The sequence below is a fragment of the Marmota marmota genome, unplaced genomic scaffold (genome assembly GCF_001458135.2).
Source record: "Marmota marmota marmota unplaced genomic scaffold, marMar, whole genome shotgun sequence".
In the NCBI taxonomy this organism is placed as follows: domain Eukaryota; kingdom Metazoa; phylum Chordata; class Mammalia; order Rodentia; family Sciuridae; genus Marmota; species Marmota marmota.
In genome coordinates this window covers 19,434,208-19,453,656 of record NW_025999960.1, presented here as the reverse complement: position 1 = coordinate 19,453,656, position 19,449 = coordinate 19,434,208, and the positions used below count along the sequence as shown (strand labels likewise).

Below are 19,449 nucleotides of genomic sequence, written 5' to 3'. Positions count from 1 at the left end.
ACCAATCACTTTTCCTTTTCTTTTTTTGCTACTAGGGATTAAACTCAGGGGTTTTTCACAACTGAGCTGCATCCCCAGTATTTTTATTTTGAGACAGAGTCTTACTAAGTTGCTGCAAGTCTCACCAAGTTGCTGAGGCCTTGAACTTGTGATCCTCCTGCCTTAGCCCAGTTGCTAGGGTTACAGGCCTGCCCTACCATGCCTAGTTGAATCTTGTTTTTAAACCATCAGATCTGGGGCTGGGGATATAGCTCAGTTGGTAGAGTGCTTGCCTTACATGCACAAGGCCCTGGGTTCAATCCCCAGTACCAGTATCACACACACACACACACAAAAAAAAAAAAAAAAAAAAAACCTTGTCAGATCTGTCCTTCCTTTTTGACTCAGAATTACTTCAGGGCCATGCAAGACCTAGTCAACAGTCTGATCCAGCCATTATTCTTTTATTGGTAAGTTCATTCAGAAGAATCAGCTTCAGACAATTGATACAGCCTCATTCAGATCCAAGAGAAAGCACCCTTAGGTCATGTCTATAAGAGCCAAAACACCCACTTAGGTCAATCAGTTCAGTGAAAAAGCAGTCCAACCTACAACAGTAGCACAGTACATGACTTGTGCCCTTTCCCCTTCTCACCAGGCTGACTCCTCAGTATGAAGAAATGTGTGTCATATAAACACATGCACCAATACATACTATACCATGTCACACCACTCTATTCTTACCTTTTGGGGTGAGAAAAGACTGAGAGAGAAAAGTTGTGCTGGCAGGGGCAGTGGAAAGCCTTTGGCATGACTTACGTGAGGTGTACCTTTTCATGACTGTGACTCAGATTATAGCTTTGGTCAATATTTGGTCCATCTGATGGTTCAAGAGGGAAGAAGCCATCTAGATTTTGAGCTTATTAATTGGTAATAAGTTAAAAAAAAGGTGGGGGGTGTCCCAAGGGTACTTCCATGTGTCTGGGCTTTTGTATTTGGTTTCAGAATTTCTGTGTTTGTATCCCTGCGTATTCACATAACCCAGGTGTTTGGGTTTGTATGCCTTTGTTGTCCCACACACCTGAGTTTGATGATAGATATTTGTACATTTGCATCTATCTCTGAGTGTTTTCATGTGTTTATACATGGTTCATGTCTGAGCAGGTGGATTTACTGGAAGCTTTTGGGTTTCTGTATGAGGATGCCATTCCATGTATCTACACATCTCTGGAGATCAGGAACTCCCACTTGACCTAAGACATCTCTCAAATGCTTGGCAAACCAAGAAAGTAACCTGATGCTGGAGAATGATTGGGTAGGCCCTTGATTCAGATTCTTTCTGGCTCAAGTCCTATTTTGTTCCAAGATGAGGTTTGAAGTATTTTCTAGGAGGCCCCTCTGGCTGCCTCTACCACATCTAGACCTCTAGGGCTCCCTCTCAGCCCTATTTGTTTCTTATTGGGGACTGAACCCCGGGGTGCTTCCCCACTGGGCTATATCTCCAGTCATTTTATTTTATTTCATTTTAGACAGAGTTTCACTAAGTTGCTGAGGTTGGCCTCAAACTTTGATCCTCCTGCCTCAGCTTCTCAAGCCAGTGGGATTACAGGCATGTGCCAGCATACCTGACTCTGAGTCCCATTTTTAATGGACCTAACGAGTAAAGGAGGGGAGTTGGAGGTCTGGGATTTAAAGAAGGAAATAAAAAAAGAGCTCCATCTTTTCTATCCATTGTCATTTTCTCTTATTGACATTAATTAACCCTGAGCAAGAGACACAGGGAAGTCAGATTATTAGGCCTTTTTTACTCTTTAAAAACTAAAGTAAAATTGCTAAAAAACTTAGGTGGCTATTATAATCATATTGTTATTATGCTATTAAAAAGTCTATCTTTTAGTGATATTCAATGAATTGCTTACAGAAGAAATGTTATGATGTCTAGAATTTGCTTCCAAATATGTGAGATAGTTTTGAGTAGGGGAATAGAGGAAACTAGATTGGCTGTACATTTGTCATTGTTTAAATAAGGTGAAGAACACATGAGTATTTGATTATATTATGCTCTCTCATATTTTGTTTTGGTTTTTCCATAAAAGAAAAACATTGCATACACTTAAATAGCCTACTATTTCTCCCCCATACTCCTATTCTGAGATGTAGCTGAGATTACAATTATTTCCCCCCATTATGTGGATGAAGAAATGGAGGCCCTCACTGGGTAAGTGATTTTCTCAAAGCAATTGGGAGCAGAGAGCTTGGCTAGAATTCAGACAGACTAACTCCCCACTGAGAGCTCTTCTCATTGGATCCTGCATAAATATGAGTCTCATACTGTCATAAAACATAGAATTTGTGAATAAATACCATCAGATTAATAAAAGAACCGAGACTCCAATTGTTCATACATTTGCATAGGGCTTACACTAGGACACCTGAGGGTTCTACATTTGTATCAGCAGAGACACACATCCACCTCAGCTCTCATAGCTATACTTTCCTTGTTTGTATACTTGTAGGCCACTTATTCTGAAAAGGTATGGTAGACATGATGTACAGGAAAAAGAAAAAGATAAGGATCAGACTGCTACTTCCAGGTGTGCCTGCTCTGTGTGATTATATGGAAAGCTGTGTTTTCTACATATTCTTGGTAAGACTGTATCTATAGGGGATCTGGAAGGAAGAGGTATTCCTAACATTGGACTTATTGAGCCCAGGACTATAGACATATGAGAATTTGGTGAGGAAGGAAAGACATTGGTAAGTTGGTGCCTTGGACCTCTCAGCATACCTATAACTTTGCATGCAGAGGTACAAGATATTTCTCTCCCTGACAAATAGATATATTCAGACAACCACAAACATGATATGCTTCCATAAATGGTTTGCATATGGCCCACATCTACCTTCCTTATGCATGTTATATAACCAGGCCTCTATGGAGACAGCGGCTAAGAAGGCAGGCACAGGACCAGAGTAAGAGGACAGGGGTTCCAATCTACTGCCCACACTCGCTGAGTGCATCGTCTTTACAAGTAATATCCCCCCTATTTGGCTTTGGTTTTCCCTTCCTCAAACAATGCCAAACATGTGAAAGGTACTTTATCCATTGATTTATATTTTACTGTATATGCTTATATTTAAAAATGAAGAATAATATACCTATGGCATAAATATATCTGTCTATATAATCTGTCTATACAGGAGAAAAAAGTTAACTTGCTTAGGATAACTCAATTTGAAGACATCATGGAATAGTGAAAGGATTATGGGTTTTTAGAGTCAAAAGCACTATGAAAGAAATAAAAAAGCATCCAACAAAATTATTAGTGTGGCTTCTGCTGGGTATCTCAGCTGGTTAGTCCAGTGGACTTTAAAGTGTGGCCCAAGGATCTCTGGGGATGCTGCATACCATTTTAGGAGCTCTGCAGGCTCTTCCACTCCAAGTTACATGTCTGTGTAAGGCGACAGACTTCAGATATTTCAACCAAAGCATCATACCAGAAAAAAATTGAAGGCAGAAACAGGCAGGATAATCCACCTGCCTTCTATGAAGCTAGACATTAAGGAGATTTGCAAAAGTATAAAATAATAACATTCTTTGCCTTAAATATTTTTTTTTGTTTTGGAGAATATATTTTCATTAAAATGTAATTGTATTATCATTTAATCATCAATATTTTAAAGATTGTTTTAAAGTTTTAGTTTTAATTTCTAATAATATAAATATCGATGGATATAATCCATATAAATAAAACTCCTTAAAATTTTAATAATTTTTAAGAGTGTAAAAGGTTCCCTCCAGGCACAGTGGTGCATGCCTGTAATCCCAATGATTTGGGAGGCTGAGGTAGGAGGATCAAAAGTTCAAAGCCAGTCTCAGCAACCTAATGAGGTCCTAAGCAACTTAGTGAGACCCTGTTTCAAAATTTAAAAAAAAAAAGTGTGGGGGGATGGGACTTAGTGGTTAAGTGCCCCTGGATTAATTTTCCAGTACCAAATAAATAAATAAATAAATAAAGTGTGTAAAGGGTTTCTGGGACCAGAAGTTCTGAGAACCTCTGGTTTAGAGCCAGGTGTTAATGAGGACAAGAACTTGCCAAGGTGAAACCAAGATAGGTAGCAAAACCCAGGTTATTCTCCAGGTCCCACTTGCCTCAAGCTGGGACTACCCCACCTCCTCACCATGATCCCTGCTGAACTGCTTATCCTAACAGCCAGTGACCATGTTCATTATGAGCAAAGAATTGGAGTGGTTCAGAAGCAGCCACTCTGGAGTCAGGTAAATCTGACTAGAGTCCAGGCTCTACTTTTGCATTCTTGGCTTCCTGAGCCTCACTCAGTTTCCCCTAGTGTCAGATGGGAATATAACTTTTTTACAGTGTTACTGTAAGGCTTGAATGAGATAATGAATCTAGTCCAGTGTCTGGTACATAGCAAGTGTTTAAGTAAATGTCTGTCACTGTTAATGATAATAGTAGACGGCACTCACTGACAGCTTATTCTCTGCCAAGCCTTAGTCTAAGTGCTTTTTATGCACTAATCCACTGAGCCTTCCAGTGTCACTCTAAGGCAGTTCGTGGCTCTAGGAGATAGTTATCTGCCTGTTGCTGCTTTACTGTTGTGGCAGTGGTTGTTGCCTAGATCCTACTCATGCGTAGAATGGTATAGGCTGAGGGTTAAATAAAGGTTCATGATTGTGATTTCTCTTTGACACAAAAATAAGTATAGTAAGTGAGGAATCTGCTCTCCTAGACAGTCCTCTGAGTCCTGACTCCTTCCTCTTTAGCCACCGCCAACCTAACAAACCAAATCAAGAGACAAGAATGAATCTTCAGGCCATGCGGTCCTCAGCAAAGGACCATTCCTTTCATAGCAGTTTATAGGGAAGAGGGAACAGCAAAAGGCTTTGTCACCAGTGACATAGTGATAAGTCAAAGAAGTCACTTCTTAGGTGCCTGTTGGGATGTTATTCTCTGTCACTCATTGCCCCTACACACATAAAGACCCACATTGCCTTCAGCAAGGCCACCTACCCATGCATATATATGAACAAAAGACATGAGTTTTAGATATTTGCAAGTATGTGTCATGTATATTTGAGGGCATGCCTCTAGGTAAACATGTTCAGAGAGCAAAGACTGTGAAATTGTTGACTGAAGAGAGACTCTCTCTAACTGTCTTTCCTCTTCCTTCCTAATTGACAAGAGGTTATCATAAAACACAGGTTACCACCTCCTGTATCTTTTTTGAGAACATCCTGGCTGGTCCAGGTCTATCTAATCAGTGTGTGTGTGTATGTGTGTGGGTGGGTGTGTAAGGAGTGGTAGGTAGTTCAATTGCCTTTCATCACCATGGAAACTGAATGGCAAAACTATTGGGAACATGAATCTGGGGCTCTTGACCAACAGCTGCTCTTCTAGGACAGAGAAGGAGACAGGCCGGGGCTGCATCTCAGGAGGAGCTGAAGAAAGGGAAGTAAGAAATGGTTACTCTTTTCCACCAGTGTTCAACTATGGGTACTAGGACAGGACTTTAGAATTATTTCAGTCTGGTACCCTGGGGATGTAAAATGAGTTTTTGTTAGAGACAAATCTACTCAGTAAAGTTCAAGAACTTTGCACCTAAATTATCTGGACTCAACCCCAAGTGGATTGACTAAAAAAGGAAAGACAGGTTATTGTCTTCATTGAATTGATTTACCATGTTCTCCTTCAAACTCTGGAGATCATATATTCTCTGGGAATGAGAGGAAGGAAGAAGAATGTAAGGGAGTAATTTTTTGTTTCTTTTTTTTTCTTTCTTTTTTTTTTTTTAGGAAACAAAGAGGATTCCCAATGTGCAGAGTGTGGATACTGCCTCAGTCTCCTTAATTAGATTATTAAATTAGATAATGGATTCTAGTAGGGACTGGGGACCTTTTTAATTGCTCAAAAAATGGCTTGGCAACCAAGGGAAGGGACAAAAGGGAATGATAAAAAACACGGCCAGGCAAAGAGATCAGAAAAGTCCATCTCCTCTCTATGGTTAGAATTTGAAAGTATATCCCAAATTTAGAGCCCCAAAAGTCCCAACAGAGAACTGAAGTAGTTATCTAAATAATTCAGCACAGAGCCCTCCAACATGGAATCCTTGTTTTTACCTGAATTTAATGGATTATTGTTCCAGTGAGAGGAGACTAAACCCTGGTGGCAAAGACCCAAATTGTGCCATTCCAGGAACATTTCCAGCAGGGAGATAAAAGTGATGGGAGTTAGGAAGGGGTCCCAAGTTTTGGTCCAAAAGGAATCTTGACCATGTTGTATCAGACCAGAGGCCAGAGGCCTTTCATTTGGGTTTTTAAAATTTGACTGCGTGAGGTTGGGAGAGGAAGAAAACAGAAGGAATAATGGTATGGGGGAGGGGCAGACAGGAACAGATGCTTCCAGATCTAAAGAAACAATTTGGGGTGGGGGCAGGATCAAACAGAGGAAGAGGAGGAGGAGGTGGGACCGGAAAGAGAACAAAGGTAGAGAGGAGATTGGAGTCTGTGCAGTGGAGGAAAGATGAAGGGGAATCTGGTGAGATGGCTGAGCCAACATCTGCCCCTGCTATAAAACCTTGTTCTTTGCTGCCAGCCTGGGGCCACTCTGGAATGGTCAGATCAGGCTTGAGGTGGCCAAGCCTCAGGGCCCAGCCAGGAACCTTTGAACCTCAGCAGTCCCTCTGAGATTGCCACCCCTCCCCCACCTTTTGGTTTTTCTTCCTCTTTTTTACAGTGGGAAAAGACTCCTGGGGAGGGGGGGGGGGTTAGGGCAGGGGATTGTCCCAAAGGATGAGTGAGGATGGAGAAGAAAGAGGAGCAAGGACATGGGAGCACAGAAGGGAGTAGAAATGCTAAGCAGAGACCCTGAAACACCCAAGAAGACAGACAGGACTGGAGGCAGTCATATTTCAAATGGTTTGAAATCCTGGGAGAAACTGAATCCATGAGGGGAGTTTCCAGCTGGGAAGCCCACACTCCCCATCATACCTGAGCCAGGTCAGATGGGATAGGGGTGAGGTGGGAAGTGGGGGAAATTCAGGTCAGTGCAAAACAAGGCTACACTGGGAATATTCCATACTTCCCCATTTTTTTTTTTTAACTTTTCCTAACTAGCTGCCTTTTTGTACCTTCCGTTAGAACTCAAGTTCCTTTCTGTGACCTTCTTTTCCAAAATCTGTTCCAGCTGAGTGGAAAGACTCTGCACATACAAAGGTACAGACAGAATGCCGCCCAAAGGAGGAGAGTCACAAGTGAGAGACAGGCTGTCATCAGGGTATGAGGCATCACCCCCACAAGAACAGAAAGGCTTAGAGGACATCTTCCAAGTGGCTTACAAACCCCGGGACCCCAACCCCTACCCATGGATAGCTCAGTCCTATTCCTGCCCATCTGATTTAAGAACATATTTCCTTTTTATAAAGTTCCAATCCTAGTCTGGGATTGGACAAAGGCCAGGGGACAGAAGAAGGCAATTCTTTCTATGGTTGGGGCAGGAAGTGGACATTGGCCCGGAATTCCTCTGATGAAGGGGATTGTTGATTTGATGGACTGAGATTTTTTTCTAGCCGGTCCTGAGAGCTGGCTCCAAGCATTCCTACTGATAGCTAGATCTCCCTTCACCAACCTCACAAAAGTCTTGAGAAGGAACGTTCCATTTCCTGCTCATGTAACTGGGAGAAAAGTATCCTTTCATTTCTAAGGAAAATTAAATTTCATTTGGTGGTGGTAGTGGTAGGGTGAAGCAGCCATTGAAAGTCCACTCGAGATTCCAGAAAAAAACTGTAAAGTGAAATAGGGGAAAGAAAGGGTATGTTGGGTTCTAAAGGGTAGGACACTCCAGGCCGAGCAGAGTTCACCGTTCACCGAACCCACCCAGCCGGCCACGCAGCCCGCGTCCCCCTCCTCGCGCCCTATTGTCTGCAGCCTGAGCCCTGGGTCGTGACCTGGCCGAAGGCGGCACCGCGACCTGGGCAAACGCGCGACGTGGAACCCGGAGGAGGAGCTGGGCCGCTGCCTCTGGAAGCTCGCCTTTGCCCTGGCTGGCCCAATTTCTCCATCCTTGAGACCCCTGCTGCTCCAAGAAAAATTGCTGAGACACCCCCACTTCCCCCGAAAACCATCGGATTTTACTCCATTGTCTCCCTACGACTTCCCAGGAAACCAGAAGAGGGGAGCAAGAAGGGAGCGGGAACCCAGGGTTGGGTTTAGCTGTTTGACAGTGCCTGCGACATACTGGGTTTCACGGTTTCTGCCCCGCCCCCCTAAATTCAAATATACTTCCCTCTTCCAATTTCTATTGCTGGGAAGAGAGGGAGTTCCAAAGTGAGGAGTGAGTAGAGATGACATTTCCGTAGGCTTGACCCATACCCCCAGGACAGTCAGAGTAGACCCAGGAGGACTCTGCTTATTAAAGAATCTAGCAATTGTTGATGGGGACTGGAGATTTAAAATAATCTCTTTTCCTTTATTAGACTCTATAACCCTATTCACCCTCAAACACACTCGGAGACCTCCAGCCTTGTCTTCCTTCCTTCTGATTCAACTGGGGCTGGCAGGAGCGAGAAGCAGGAAGAGGGAGATGCAGAGGCCCTTATCCCTGCTTGCTTTCATCTGGGTTCCGCTGGATCCGCCAGTGTTTCGAAGAAGCTAAGAGCTGACACCAGAGAGAAGAGAATCTCCTAGGAGTGGAGGGAAAGCCAGATCTGAGAAGGGGCTCCTGGACTTGGAGGGCAGGCAACAAACCTCCAGACCGGCTTCAGTTTCTGTCTGCTTCCCAGGTCCAAAAGGGAATGGAGCTTCCTGAGCTGCAGGTTTTAAGGTGTCTGAGGGAGCCCCGCAAATCTCTGATTCAAACAGTGCATTGTACCATTTTTCTCTAGGAGCAGCTAAAATTCGGATACTCAGAGCAGCTACATGCTGCAGGAGAAAAATTAAAATGGGGCTAGCAATGCTGGGTGCAGAAAAAACAGGCTGCCTAGAAGAGTGGTCAGTTCTATTAGAAAGATTGGTCAGAGGCAGATTCCCCCCCACACACACACCAAATTCCCCAAATGTTTATTTTGGGCTTCTGCCCATCCAGATAAATCAAGCCAACAGATTAGGAAGTTCATAAAATTGTATTCTTAGGTAATGACATCCAGAAAGGTAATAAATATTCCCTCTGCTCTGGTGGCCGCTGGAGTTGGGATCCTCCATTTCTTTTTTCCAATCATAGAAGACTCTCTGGGAAGGGGAGCATTCTAATTAGCTCTCCAAAGGTGGGGTATTAGATAAAAACTGGAGAACCTGGAGAATAGGCTTTGTGAATACAACACCATGCTCCCTCAGGACTGGGAAAAAAAGCTGCTGCGGGGGCGGGGGTGGGGGTGGGGAGCATGGAACAGCCCCAGCACACTGATCCTCCTTGTCCTGGTACCCTCAATCTCAAGGGCCTCTTTCCCAGGCACTCTCCCTGAATCCCAGGAAAGCAGAGAAACCTAGCAGAATGCACCCTGACTCCAAGCTCCCGCAAACCACTTAAGTATTACACATTCCCCCACATTCATGTTCTTTCTCTCTCTCCCTAACACACACACACACACACACACTGACACAGAGTATGAAAATGTCTCTGGATTTCAATCTTCCAAGTCCACCCAGGAAGAAAGCTGACACGTGGATTGCAGAGAAAACTTTGTAGCAAACTTAATACAAACAGCAGTAAGAAGCCCTCAGAGAAAAAAAGTGCCCAGTCCTTTCCCCCTAAGTCTCACTTTTGGGGGGGGGCTCCGTCTTGTTCCTTTTTGAACCAAATTTCTCCACCTCCAGATACATGAACTCAGCACAGAAACCCAATTTTTCCCCAAGAAGAACCTTTCCATTCACATTCGGATTTCCCGCCTTCCCTCCCTAACACTGGAAGTTAAGACAAAAATCAAGGGACTGAGTTTGAACTTTTGTGCTCCTCAGCCCAGAGCAGATCCAGTGCTAACTACTTACATGTCAAGGGGATTTGGGGTCTGTGGGGATCTCCTGATGCTTGGAGAGAAGGACCTTGGAAGATTGGTGTAGCCGCAGATTCACCCCTTCTTTTTACTTGGCCATTGAAGAGAGAGATACAATGCTGCGCTAGCAGGCATTCATGCGCCTTGCCTCTCCCATGACTCTGGGCAAGAAATCCCCAGTTCTACAAAAGCAGTGGCATCCTATCTGGAGACCCAGGGCTGAGCAAGGGCTGGCCTGGGAGGGTTGAAGATGGGGGTGGGGGAGAGGTCAGAGGCGCTCCAGAATATAAAGGCAATGGGAAAGAAAATGCTGTGTCCTCCCCGTGAACCTGGGCTGTGTCCTCCCCCAAGCCTTTCCCCACTGCTCCACTCAACTTCAATAAAAGACTGGCCCTCAGCCTCCCAGTGAGAATATAGCAGCATTGGGCAGGCAAAGTATGGGGACCAAGACTGCTAGAACTTGGGGCTCCAGCCTAGGTTCACATCCCCCACCCACCTATGCCTGGGCAGCCTGAACCCTGGTCTGGGTAATGAGGTCCAAAGCAAAGGAGAACTTTTGGGAAAGACGAGAAAATGGATCTTACTGGAGGGAAGACCAGATACAGAAATCTTCAAAAATTCAACTGTAAAAAAATTTTTGTTTCATTTGTCAAGATTTATGGATTTCTAATGTTTCCCCTCTTCGGACCAAAAGAGACAGAGGGTAACTTTGTGTGTGTGACAAGAGGTTGGGGAAAAGCCATGCCTGTACAGAAGGGGAAATAAAATAAACACCCTAATCCTTTTAAGCTGCTTTTCCCGAGTTGAAGAGTGTTCCTTTAGTAAGTTCTGGGAGAAACTTAAGAAATAAAATGTAATGATTTCCCCCTACTTGTTCTCATTTCTTCAAATGGCAAATTTAGGAAAGTACTGTGGATCTGAAGTTATCACCCCACCTCCTTTTCATTTCAGCTTCATTACAGACTTAAAAAGACATCCTGACCTCAGAACATCCTTCTTTTTTTTCCCCAAGCATTGTTACATGCCCCCCCCCAGGCCCCAATACCACTGCTTTTCCTGTCCAAAGGCAATTGCCTTAAGATGATAGGGGCTACAGTCAGATCAGGCCCCTAGTTCACTTGATTACATAAAATAACTCCAGATAATTGTTGGCCCTGCTTCCTCACACTGTAGGCAGCATGTTTTGCTGTCTCCAGGGTACCATGGAGGGAGGAGAAAGTAGACCTAAAGGACTAAGCAATTCGCCCCCAACACACAGATACGCTTGTACACACACAGTCTATTCCAATTGCCAGCCAGCAAGTGGTTCAAGAGGAAATAAATTTAGTGCACACAAAACAGATTTTCACAACTTGGTCCCACTGTTGCCTTTTGATCCAGAATTTGGGATAGAGGAAAGGGGTATCCCTATATACCCCAAATTGTCTCTCAGCCTCTCTTCTACTTCTGATTGCCCTCTATCCTGAAATTTTGGATACATTGCCTAAGAAGTTTGCCAACTGCCTTGCCTCCACTTTCTCCCAACAAACAAGTAAAAACTTGAGTAGGCCTGGTTTAGGGCCTGGACTCTGGGACAGAATTTATCTGGGAGCTTGAATTAGTTTTTCAGGTAATCTAAGCTGCTTCCTCCCTCTCCCTTAGCCCCAAAGAAACCATTTTATTTTATTTTACATTCAGAGAGCCTTATCAGGCTACCAGGCTAAATCCAAACTCTGCCAGAACCTGGGAGGTTGTAGGAAGAGGGGGTGGTACTTGCCTCTCTTTGAGTCTCTTAACACCTGGCAGGTCCACGATAAAAGTTAGGGGAAAACATAAAAGTCCTTCATTATCTCCAGCCATCAGCCTTTGAGGTGTACCCAGGCAAGGGGGCCTTCCAGGCCTTTGGCCTCCACTTCACCCTTTTCCCCAAGTCTAAACAAACAGAGAAACCATCCTGACAGGTTACTTTGCTGCTTCAGAATCACTAGCTCAAAAACCTTTCCTCTTTTAAGGAGAATTGCTAATGTGGAGGGGACATCTTTCTCAATCTCCACCCCCAAAAAGATTCCTAAAGGATGAAAAGTTTTCTCTTTCCCACTCCCCTTAACTTCCCTTCTAGTCTGTAGATTAGGCAGGCCTACTTGACGGAAGACAGAATGGAGAAGAGGCAGAGGAATAGACAAAATGAAGAGATTGTGCCTAACTATAGAAAAGTGGACCTCCCCCCACGCCCGGCCCCCCACACACACACCCCAGCTCCACTTAAGCACACCCAAGTTTGGCTTCTCTGAAGATTCAAAAAGAAGGGACAGGAGAAATCAGTCACAATCTCCCATATCCCTTACCCCCAACCCCAAACTGATTCTTCTAAGGACATTGGAAACTGGAGTTGAGAGTTAAGGTTTGTGTGTTTGCTTAGAGTAAACTTAAGCAACTATAGAAAAGGTGGGATGTTACCAGGCCAGTAGGAGGGGGATAAAAAGAAACCAACAGACATTGACGTAAAACTAATTCACATCCACTGGTTTATTATTGATCATGGGGCATTTCACATCAACACTAAAATTCTTTATTGCAAGTTTTACAATAATCAAGTAAATTCAGTCCAAAAACACAATAACCACGATGGGGGTGGGGGGAGATTCTACCTATAGACTGCCTCTTTGAACTGAAAGTTCATTTTGATTTTCTTTTGGCTCCTCAAACTGAACAGCTCTGAGAGGCTCTCCAGATGCATTTAGCTTTGTCTGCTGTCCTCCCCCCTCCTCCCACCCCCCCACAATAATACAAAAGAACTTCATAGCTTTGTTCTCCTTAAAATGACTTCCCCCTCACTAACCTCCCCTGGTGCATTTTCAATGCAAAAGGCCTAAGGAAAGAGGGGGGAAGGAGGAGGAGAAGAAGGATGAGAATTGGCTTAAAAATCTCCCTTTCCTTTTTTCTTTTCCTCATTTCCCCTGAAATTCACCCAAACCAGACCATCGCACCTTGCAATATATATTTTTGCAGCTTTTTTTCTTAAAAAATAAATAACCCCCCAAATGACCTTTAAAAAAAACCCCAGCAGGTACCATGCTAAGACAACATCACATGCTTAAAAGGGTCCTAAACAGTGGAAGGGAGAGAAGGGCAGGGGGCTTGTTTGTTTATCTGTTTTGTCTGTTTGAATTGACAAGGGAGGAGGTGGGAGAAAGAAAAGAACCAAAATATATATATATATTAAATTCTATAAATAAGAGTCAATTTGTGTGTGAGGGGAGGATGGGGGCATGGGGTGGGGGCAGGGGTGTGAGTTATGTTTTATAACCTGGTAATGTCCTCTGCCCGTTGCTGCTCCGGCGGCGTGGCGCTCTGGGAGTGGTCTTCAGAAGTGCCCGGGGTGGCTGCGGAGAGGGTGCTGGGCGCAGCGCCGGCCGGGGGCGCTGACCTGACTTTGGTGTTGGGGAGTCGGTGGTCCTTCTTCCATTTCATGCGACGGTTTTGGAACCAGATTTTGATCTGCCTCTCAGAGAGGCACAGCGAGTGGGCGATCTCGATCCTTCTCCTTCGGGTCAGGTAGCGGTTGTAATGAAACTCTTTCTCTAATTCCAGGACTTGCTGCCGGGTGTAGGCTGTCCTCGAGCGCTTGGGCTCCCCTCCGTTATAATTGGGGTTCACTGAGGGGGCGGGGGAGGGGAAAAGCAAATAGTGGGGTTCAGAGGCAAGTGAGGCTCGCCGCCCCCCACCCTCACCCCATCCTCAGCTTTGAGGAACAGGAGGAGGGAGTGGTGGAAATAAAGTCATCAAGCTAAATGGGTTATAAAGAAGTTGAAGGAAGCTAGAGACTTTGTAGTGTAATAAGAGGGGAATCCTCATTGTAACGACACTGAATTATTTATGCGCCCTTAGAAAGCGAGCATAGTTTTCACACATACATAACAGATCGTAGCACATGGCTCGGACTGCCCAGAGTAGCTAAGCCATAAAATTTATGGGGGATGTAATTACCCATTCTCGCTCGTAAATCCAGTTCAATTGTGCTAACCCAGAGTCGCTCCTGGAGAGAGAGGGGGAAGGAGAGAAAGGAGGACGGGGGCCGGAGGGGGCCAGGGAGGGTGGGGAGCGCCGGGAAAGAGGGAAGGGAGGGGGGAGCAAAAAGCAAAGTTGCCTACCCGTGCTAACGTGAATTTTTTTCATCCATGGGTAGACTATGGGTTGCTTGCTGGCGGCGCTGGAGGGATGGTCGGGGGCTGGCTGGCTGCAGGCTGGCGGGGCTGGGGACGGGGAGGCGGAGGCGCCTGAGAGAGGCGCCGGCTCGCAGAGCGGCTGCGATTTCTCGGGGTGATGGTGGCCCGCCTGGGCCGGCCCGTGGCCTCGCGAATTGCCCGGCCCCTGGAGACTGGTGCAGCTATACTGGCGCTCAGGGTAGCTAGGGCGCGGAGGCGGTGGTGGGTACAGCTCCTGGTGGTGATGCTGGAATCCCGATTCCCTGGTCCGGCCGTAATATTCCGGACTGTGTTCAGGGATGTAGCTATTTTGCGAATATTCTTCGCATGGAGGAAATTTCGGATCGATGTAGTTAGAGTCCATCAAATACGAGCTCATGATCATTAATTTCTGGAGTGGAAAATAATTTTTCTCGCTTTGTCGTTTTTCTGCTCCATAAAGCCCTCCTACTAGCTAGCGACCCTGTAAAGTTACTTTCACCATGTGACTCCGCCGGCCAATCACACGGAGCAACCCAGTCCCCGGATAAGGAACCGAATCGCTTTATTCAAAATGTATCCAATTTTTTGTGTGTGTGGTGGTGCTGCTGCTTGTGTGGGGGATGATGGGGTGATAGCTGGTAGGGGCTGGGGTGCCCCCCTAGCGCACGCCCCGCCAGACATACAACTGACCCCTGCAAAAGGGGTTGGGAAGCTTCCAGCTCCTCTCCAAAGCCTGGGCATTTGGGGGCTGCCGGAAGGCTGTGCTTCAGCCCCCGCCCAGGGTCTTCTCTCCGGCCTCCAGTTGGCCCAGTGGGCCTCTGCTCCAGTGCTTTTCCAGCGGTCTCCATTCATGGCGATCGTGTTTCAATCTGTGTAGGTCACCAGGCAGCGCCCCTCTTTCGCAGGAAGAGGAAGTTGAATGAGGACTGGAGTGGAGGTTGGATGGGGAGGGGCCCAGGCTAAGCCGAGGAGGCTGGAGAGCCTGGGGTGCCACGGATCCAAGGATCCCAAAGTCCAGCCACCCTCCCCCCTACACACTCACCCAACCCTCTGGCCACGGGGACGGCGAGGCAGGGTCCCCAGCTGGACCAGGCAGGTAGAGGCAGCCAGGATGCAAATGATTCTGACGTCATTTCTGGAGGTCTTGGGGTTGAGCCCCCCGCTGAAGAGAGACAGGAAGTGGTTGGCAAAAGCAGAGTTCAGAAGCCTTGCCCTCCCCTACTACCCACTGACCCTCCCTGTCCCAGACCTAGAGCAAAGGATCTCTTCTACTGCTGGCTCCTGTTTCCACTCTCCACGCTGCTGGGCCTTCTGTTTTCTGACAACTACCTCCAGACTGGCCCCTAAGGAGCTCTGGCAAAGAGAAGAGCTTTTTGAGGAAGAGGTCAGTGTCCCATGATGGTGCCCAGTCAGGGTCCTGGGAAGTCTTCCTTCCCCATCCCCACAGAGAGAAGACCTAGCTAAAAGGGAGGCCTATCTGTGTAGAGCCTGCTTGCTTCCGGCCAGGGACTGTATCCATGTAACACGTGTGTTTACATGTAAACACATATTTCCCAAGGGCCAGCTCTAGGCTGCCTTCCAAAAAGGAGGGATGGGGTCACCAAGCTGGGGAGGTAGGGCAGGTCTTGGGGGTTCTCCAGCTCATTCCCAGCCTTACTCTCCCTCTGCCACCCACCCACAGGAATACCATAATGTGGGGGGTGGCAGGACCATAGAGGAGGGAGGGGCAGGGAAAGGCTGCTTTCCCAGCCCCCCTCCCTCAGCGAGGGTGGCCACATCATACCACCAATTCTAATTAACTGATCATCCATAACTCAGAGTTGGGGGGGGGGCGGTTGCAGAAGGGAAAGCCCAGGGAGGGAGCCGGGTCCCCTTGTTGTACTTGATAACAATTATAGTTTAAAATCATAGCTTGCCGGGGCTCGGCTATATTTTACTTGATAACAATAAAAGTGACACATAAAGTTAACTGTTTATGTTTTATTTATTAGACTAAATCTGCCAGCGGTGGTAGGAGCGCTTGCCTCGTCGCTACAGCTTTTATAGGGCTGTAAAACGTCATAAATCAGTCTCGCGGAATCGCCCGCACTCTTTGTGTCGGCGGCGGCGCAGGGCTGGCGGCCGCTGGCTGCCTGCTCCCTCCTTTCCACGAAAAGTCGTAATGTGATTTTTTCCCTCTGATTTTATTATTATGATCGCCGCCGTGATTAGTCAATCTACCTTTAATTCGCAGCCCTACGCTGCCTCCTCCCAGCCCAGCCTGGTTGACACTTGAATAAGTACCTTTTAAAACGGCATAACAACTATTTGAAGGTTTAATTAGAACATCTGCAATTAAGGGAATGAGGAGGCGAAAGGGAAAAAAAATAAAGCCCTTGTGAGAGAGAATGAAGGTAGGAGATTCCCAACCTTCTCTCACCAGCTTTGGGATGTGTGAGAGGGTCCCCACTTACAAATTAGGGCTCACCTTGAGGGCTGGAATGAGAGGGAAGATGGGCCACAGGTAATGCTCAAAGGGGCCAGTTCTAGCCTGGGACCCTAGCCGCCTGTCCTGCTCCAATGATTAGACTCCCATCCCAGCCCAGGTCCACCCCGACCAGTTCTTGGTCCTGTGGGGGCTGGTGCTTGGGGAGGTCCCTGCATACCATCACTCCCCAGGAGGACAGGGTCCTGCCCCCACTGTCACCAGCTAAGTAAGGGAACAGGAATTCCCTGGAGGTATGCCTTCTCTTACAGGAGATTCCCAAACTTCTGAAGTTGATAAAGAACTCCTGCCCACATGGTGCAGGACCCTGTGAGTGTGATGGTTGGAAGTGGAACTTGAAGTTGTGAGTGAGGGAGAAGCAGTTACTTGGTTGTTGGTGGTTGGGAACTGTGTGAGGGTTTTCTGTCTTGTAATTGTTGTGGGGTGGGCATTAATTACTGGTTGCTGGAAGAGGGCAAAGGGAAACTAGTTTTGAATCTGGAACTACAAAAGTTTGAACAGTAGCCTCAGACTGCCCCCATGGGAAGGTTCAAAGCTCCAGAGAGCTCTAGTAGGGTGGGGGAAGGGTTGGTGAAGGGAGAGAAATACTTCCATCCCCACCCCCAATCTCCCTTCTAGGCCTGCACCTGGTTCCCAGATCATCCCAGCTGAGAAAATTCTCTTTCTCACCTGAAGAAGTGAGCTCTCTGCCTGGTTCCCCTCCTTCTATCCTTCACATCCACCTTCTACCAGTCCTGCTCCCCATTTTAACCCTCTTTTCTTCAACCCTCACCCTCCTGAACTTATCCTGCTATGCTGCTCCTCCCAGGTTTTTGGGCTCTTGTAGGAGGGTTGAGGAGACCTCTTGGGCAAATATGAGTAGGTAGACACAGAGGGTTCAAATGCTTCCCATTGAATGTCAAGTCTATCTTTGGTATTAAGGTTAACAATATATATATGCATACACACTATTAATTCTTATTAAAATATTAAATGTCCTTTATGCAGCCATAAATACATTGAGTTCTCAATCCAGGTTTGCACAGCCAATGCAACCTGAATATCCAGAAAGTAAAAGCCAGGAGATAGCCCCAAATGTGCCCACACTTATCTACATCATTACAAAACCAACCCACCAACCCCCAACTCTCTTTAGGCTCCTGCAGCTTAATAGTAAGGAAGTCACCTATCACATAAATAAAATACCTCACCAAACATACACATACAAATATTTTTACCTGGAATTATTATTACAAGTATGGAAATAAAATCCTTTTGGAGGGCTCCTGCACTTAGCAATGGCTAAAATGGGATGGGAAAGGGGTACTAATGCAGCTCTGCCTGTGATGAACCTTCTATCTGGTCCTGCCTTCTTTTGTGCTTCCCTTCCTGCCTCTTGCCTTGCCAGCACAAGGACCTCCACCTCCATCTCTGCTCTGCCCTTCACCTCGCTCTGCCCCAATTTTATGTTCTATTTTTTAATGTTTTTCTGACTACCTTTTGCCAGAATCCAAATGCTCTCTGCACGCCGCCCCTAACCCCATCTCCTTTTTAAATCTCGATCTGGTTTCTCTTTAGGAAACATGTTTCAGTACAAAGCGCTTCCCTTCTGACACCACTGAAGAAAAATATGTGTCCATTGTGTGTGAGGCCTTATTGTGCCTGGATTACCATACTGACCGTTGGATAACCCATATTCCTCCCCTCCCCAGTAACAAGCTGCTGGCTGAGAGACCTCAGCGGCTCCACAGATTCTGTGCTGCATTAAAATCTCACCTCTCACGTTCCCTGGATCTTCCAAGGGAGAAAAATAAATGAGAGAAGCAATGGAGAATTTGGAGAGCAAAGAGAAGGAAATCGAGGGTCATTCCTTTCCCAATCTCAAAAGTGCAGTTTATTTTTACATGTATGTGTTTTGTTTTACGTTGTGATTGTTGATGTTTTAGGAATTAAAAATTGCATCATGTCTTTTTCCTTTTCCTCAAATAAATAGACTTTTAGATGATATGCAATCAGGCAATTAATTCATTTCATTTAGATCTTTCTAACCCTTCCCCCGCCAAAACTTAAAAACCCCAAATTGGAACAAGACTCTCATACCATTTTTCTTTTGTGTGTGTGTGTGTGTACTCGCAAGTACGTGGATATATGTGGATATATGTGTGTTTTTGTCCCTTTCTAATGCTAGCAGGCCAGGCTAATATATGCAAAAGAATATGCAAATACTTAATTGATTTTTTCTTAAATCTCTTGTCAGTAAAAGTAATGAATTGGTCTAAAATGATTTTAATAACCCGGACGTGTCACCAGAAAATACTCAACCTTTTTTTTCCTCCTGGAATCGTTTATAGCCTCAAAAAAAAAAGCAATCATGGAATGTTAATTTGCCCCCCTTTAAAATATTAAAGATGAATTTCTCTTGTTTGTTCTGAGACCATAGGCAAGGTCCTCCCGTGGATTTCCCCCGCCTTGCCATGCCTTCCTTGAAATTCAATTTTCCTCAAATCTCGTTTAAAGTGGCTTTTTAAAAAGTGGCCGCATTTTAATATTGGTTAGACAGAGTGACCTGCATTTCACCTCGGGTGTTTGACTTGTTCCAATAGGTCACTGCCATGGGGTTATTGATGGGGAAACTCCATTGAAATTTGTCTCTTCGCAAATGGCCTTTAGATCTTCCAGCGAGTTCAATAACTAGTTATAATGTGGAAGGGGAAAAATGAAGGCCCTGGGCTAACGAATTTGATGTTTCATTTTTATGCTGGAGAAATTGTTAGTTAGTGGTTGGGTTCCCCACCCCCTTCTTTGCTCATCCCAGCTTCATTGACCCCCCCCCCC

At 45.8% G+C, this 19,449-nt stretch overlaps 1 protein-coding gene and 1 non-coding gene across 4 annotated transcripts in view; one reads left to right on the top strand and one right to left on the bottom strand.

Moving 5' to 3' along the window:
• Positions 1–238: 238 nt before the first annotated feature.
• Positions 239–314, top strand: Trnav-uac. The gene has a single exon. It is a non-coding gene; the product is annotated as a tRNA-Val (tRNA).
• A 12,151-nt stretch (positions 315–12,465) lies between these two features.
• The window catches only part of Hoxc4 (homeobox C4), a 62,137-nt gene continuing 55,153 nt past the window's right edge, over positions 12,466–19,449 (bottom strand). Inside the window, exons 2-5 of one of the 3 annotated variants that reach the window (XM_048802833.1) lie at positions 15,400–15,503; positions 15,193–15,312; positions 14,115–15,046; positions 12,466–13,619 (exon numbers count right to left, since the gene is read on the bottom strand). In XM_048802833.1, the coding sequence (XP_048658790.1) occupies positions 13,264–13,619; positions 14,115–14,553 (795 nt within the window). In that variant the 5' untranslated portion in view covers positions 14,554–15,046; positions 15,193–15,312; positions 15,400–15,503 and the 3' untranslated portion in view covers positions 12,466–13,263. The other 2 variants (XM_048802834.1, XM_015493561.2) reach the window with 2 other exon arrangements.